General features: G+C 29.9%; 1 protein-coding gene across 1 annotated transcript in view; it reads right to left on the bottom strand.

Moving 5' to 3' along the window:
• Positions 1–3829, bottom strand: part of LOC106465960 (putative helicase mov-10-B.1) — a 99701-nt gene that overhangs the window by 58995 nt on the left and 36877 nt on the right. The window contains exon 6 of the mRNA XM_013926209.2: positions 3504–3663. Coding sequence (XP_013781663.2) covers positions 3504–3663 — 160 coding nt within the window. The remainder of the gene's footprint in view (positions 1–3503; positions 3664–3829) is intronic.

Below are 3829 nucleotides of genomic sequence, written 5' to 3'. Positions count from 1 at the left end.
CTTCAGAGGTTTTATGATGTCATAGCTCACTGATAGTTATTGGGATGAAATACATAAGAGGTATACTTAGGTGTTAAACACTACCACTTAGCATTACACTGAAATTTACTGTCTTGTTAATAATAGTTGCCTTAAAATGATCAACAACATTATAAACCAAATTCAAATATTTAAACTGTGAGTGAAAGTTCAGTAGCACTTTCTTGATTGTTCAATTTCAGATTATTTTGAAGAATCAGAAACATCTCCTTCACCCACAGTATAGCCTCATTTTCAGCTTTATCAATTACTTTGATGTACATGATTGGGGATGTGATAACATCATATTCACTTACTATGTGCTTAGATAATCTTCCACCACATTCAAAGTAATAAGTAAAGATGAAAATGAGGCTATGCTACAGGTGAGAGAGAAAATTTTGATCCTTCAAAAGAGCCCGAGATTAAACAATTAACAAAGTTCTACTGAACTTTTACTCACAATTTAGTTATTTAAATTTGATTTAAATGCAGTGAATAAAAATTTATGGATTTTACTGTCTCATCAACAATCAAACTTCAACCAGAAAAATTAAGGAACATACAAATGCCCCAAAACTTCATTAAAACATAATATTGAAGGCAAGAAGTTTGATTGCAAAAGCCTTCTTGATTATGCCCTCTTGACAACCATATGTCTCTGAAACAGTAAAACTTAATCTTTTCCAGCAAGCATCAGTTACTTCAGTGATGTAGGTTACAATACAACTGTAACAATTAAAGCTAAAAAATTATTATAATACAAGTGACTATAAGCAAGCTTTATTAAAAATAAAACTGATGTTACCATTTAGTTCTAAAATGACTGAGTGCATCGATTTAATGTACTTGAGGTATGGTTTATGTTATTATGGTTCAAACAAAAACTAATGTATCAAATTGTTTGAAGCATGAGATGAATTTCAACAGATTATGTAGTATTTGTTAAATAAAATATCTTATTGTTATACATGGTATTTGCATAAATTTTCAGCTTTAGAAATTTCTCTGTGAGATAATAACTGTTATAATGTGAACACATTTTGTTGAAGAAGCATGATTAATACTGATTATAATCAATTATATGGTAAACATAGTGTACATTAGTTTAAGTACTATTAGACACTCTTATTCTCAGAGAAATGCCAATGGACTGAATAAAGAATTTGGTGTTTAGAAATCCATTACACCTAAAGCTATTAACTATTAGCTAACTATAACTGATTCTCTGTAAAATTTTTTTTAATTAATAAAGAATTAAAAATGCTCACCTCTCTGTAATTTAAATTAGTTATTTATTATTAAAGCTTTTCAATAAAGCTATTATTCTATAAAATTGTATATTTTGTCTGTTTTGATTTAAAAAACTGCATTCAGTTTCATCGTTTAATAACATACAAACAATTACTTTTTATACCAAAATCATATACAAGCCAACTATTTTTTAAATTGTTAATCAGAATTGAGCTTTATTTAACAAGTTTAAACCAATCTTATAATAACTGATATATACATATTTTTATATTTCTTTGCCCATTCAACCAGTTATTTAAACCAATAAATCCTAATAACATGGCCTTGTCAACAAAACTAAACATGATACTGACAAGTGCAAAATGATCTAACAATTCTCATTCTGATCTTGTTCTACAAAAGAATTTTTTTTCTGTCATACTGCAATATCATCATGACTGGATTAATTTTGATGGGGTGCCAGGGGTTTCTGAGTTTTATGGGGCTCCTTTAAGCACTTTCAATTTCTGCCTTTACTGACTTATTATCCTTCTGTCCAATTATAAACACTGATCCAATTTCAAATTGGAACTTTCACATTATATAAAAAGATGTTCTTTTGACATGCACTCAGACATTAAATTGTTATCATTCTTTTGTTTGGAATATGACTTTACAGAAAATGATTTACAGAGTTTCAAAGCATCAACCTAACCTAAGCCTAGCAATGAGCTCTAGTGACTTACTTATAATTTCTTCCTCACAATTAAGTCTTGGCAGTATCCCAAACAGAATAAAGTTATTATGGCTCCTTTCTTTGAATGCCTTTATCAATACCTTAGGCTTAACAATTGGCTTTTCTGACTTATCCTTCCTTACATCATTAGCTTCTATGTGCACTACAAAGGCTGCATCACTGCTAGCACTTTTTCATATTATTTTCTCTGTCAGTTATATCTTCTATCTTTCCCCTAGATAGCATAATATAATTATTTTCTCCCTATTTACCTCCACAGGCTATTTTATCTATGTGCCATACTAAAACATACTAAATCACCTATAACAGTCAACTCCTTATGTTTTAAATTCCCATTCCTATCTGCCTCTTATATTATCCTTTCTTCCCATAGTTCTTCACCTGCATAAGCTAAAAGCTTAAATCTGTTGCTTATTAGAACATGCTCATTATAATTAAATTCACTACTGTTAGCCCTATTAGTAGTGTTTTAACTTCTTGAAAGTCATTATTAACAAATGTATCCTTTGCATGCAAAAGTTTAAGTTCCTCTTTAAATCATGCTGCCATTTCCTGTAGTTTACCCTTCTCTTTATCCACTGTCTCTACCATACTTAGGATAGCCTCAAATATTTCCTCCAACTTACATACTTTACATAGAAATTTTACATCTTCAATACTAGCTTCATTAAATGTAATGCCAGTCCCCGAGTTCCCAAATAACATTAACTCTTTGCACCTTACAAACAATGAACACTAAACACCTACACTTCTCTTAAGCATTGTAGCCTGGGAATAAATAATCAAGTTTAAATACATGTAACTGTTGATAACACTGTTAAGCCTAACATTAGAGTTAAATATACTATGTTATTCTATCACTATCTCACCTTTTCACTAAAGTAATTAAGTTTATCATTAAAATTTGAATTGACAGACTTACTATACACACTTACATGTATTTGCAAATTCAAAAACTGTGCACTCAGAAAGAAACTGTAAAGGATCTTGGTAACAAGATGGGGAACAGAATATTTAACGATAAGTACTTACTATAAATTGCTATATCTCTTGAACAGTGAGCATATAGTTAAACTGGAGGTCTCTACTCGCAGGTCTCTCATAAACAAATGAATATATAGTGATCTAAATAATGAATGTGCACACTTATCAACAGTAAACTACATAGATGTATGAAAAAATGAATCTGTTTTCAGATACTGCAATGCAGTCCACATTTGTTTGAAAGAAAGCAAAAGACTGAACTAAAACGATATTATTAGTCTTGTCTGATTTTTCATGTTTATGCATTAGTCAGAAATAGGTAAATTTGTTTTCAAACTTGTACACAATTTTTTTTACAGCTGACATGTTATGATATAGAGTAAATATTTTAAAAGCATCACATCTGTGACCTAGGCTTTGGAGAATATATCATATATCTTACTTGTTCATCACCATTTTAGCATCAGATAAGCCTGTGAGTTAATACTACACACTACTGAATTATACAAACCTCTAACATTAGCAGTCCAATGTTCCTTGTATCTTTATTCATAGTGACATTCTTCATGTCATAACATCGAATATCTGTTTTCATCTGAAGTTCTTCCAGGAAAAGCATAGCTTCAAATTTCTTCCAGTAGTTTGAAGATTCTAGGTCTTCTTTTAGAACTCTATTGAGGAAAAAATTAATAACAGAAAAGTGAAAGATTTCTAGAAGTACTTTACTATTACACCATGTAATGAACTAGTTCAAATTACATGAAGGGTTAGCATCAAAATGTACACTACAATAAAAAATCACTTTCACACATATATATATATATATATATATATATA

Source organism: Limulus polyphemus, unplaced genomic scaffold (assembly GCF_000517525.1).
Source record: "Limulus polyphemus unplaced genomic scaffold, Limulus_polyphemus-2.1.2 Scaffold2103, whole genome shotgun sequence".
NCBI classification, from domain to species: domain Eukaryota; kingdom Metazoa; phylum Arthropoda; class Merostomata; order Xiphosura; family Limulidae; genus Limulus; species Limulus polyphemus.
This window is presented reverse-complemented; position numbering and strand designations above follow the sequence as displayed.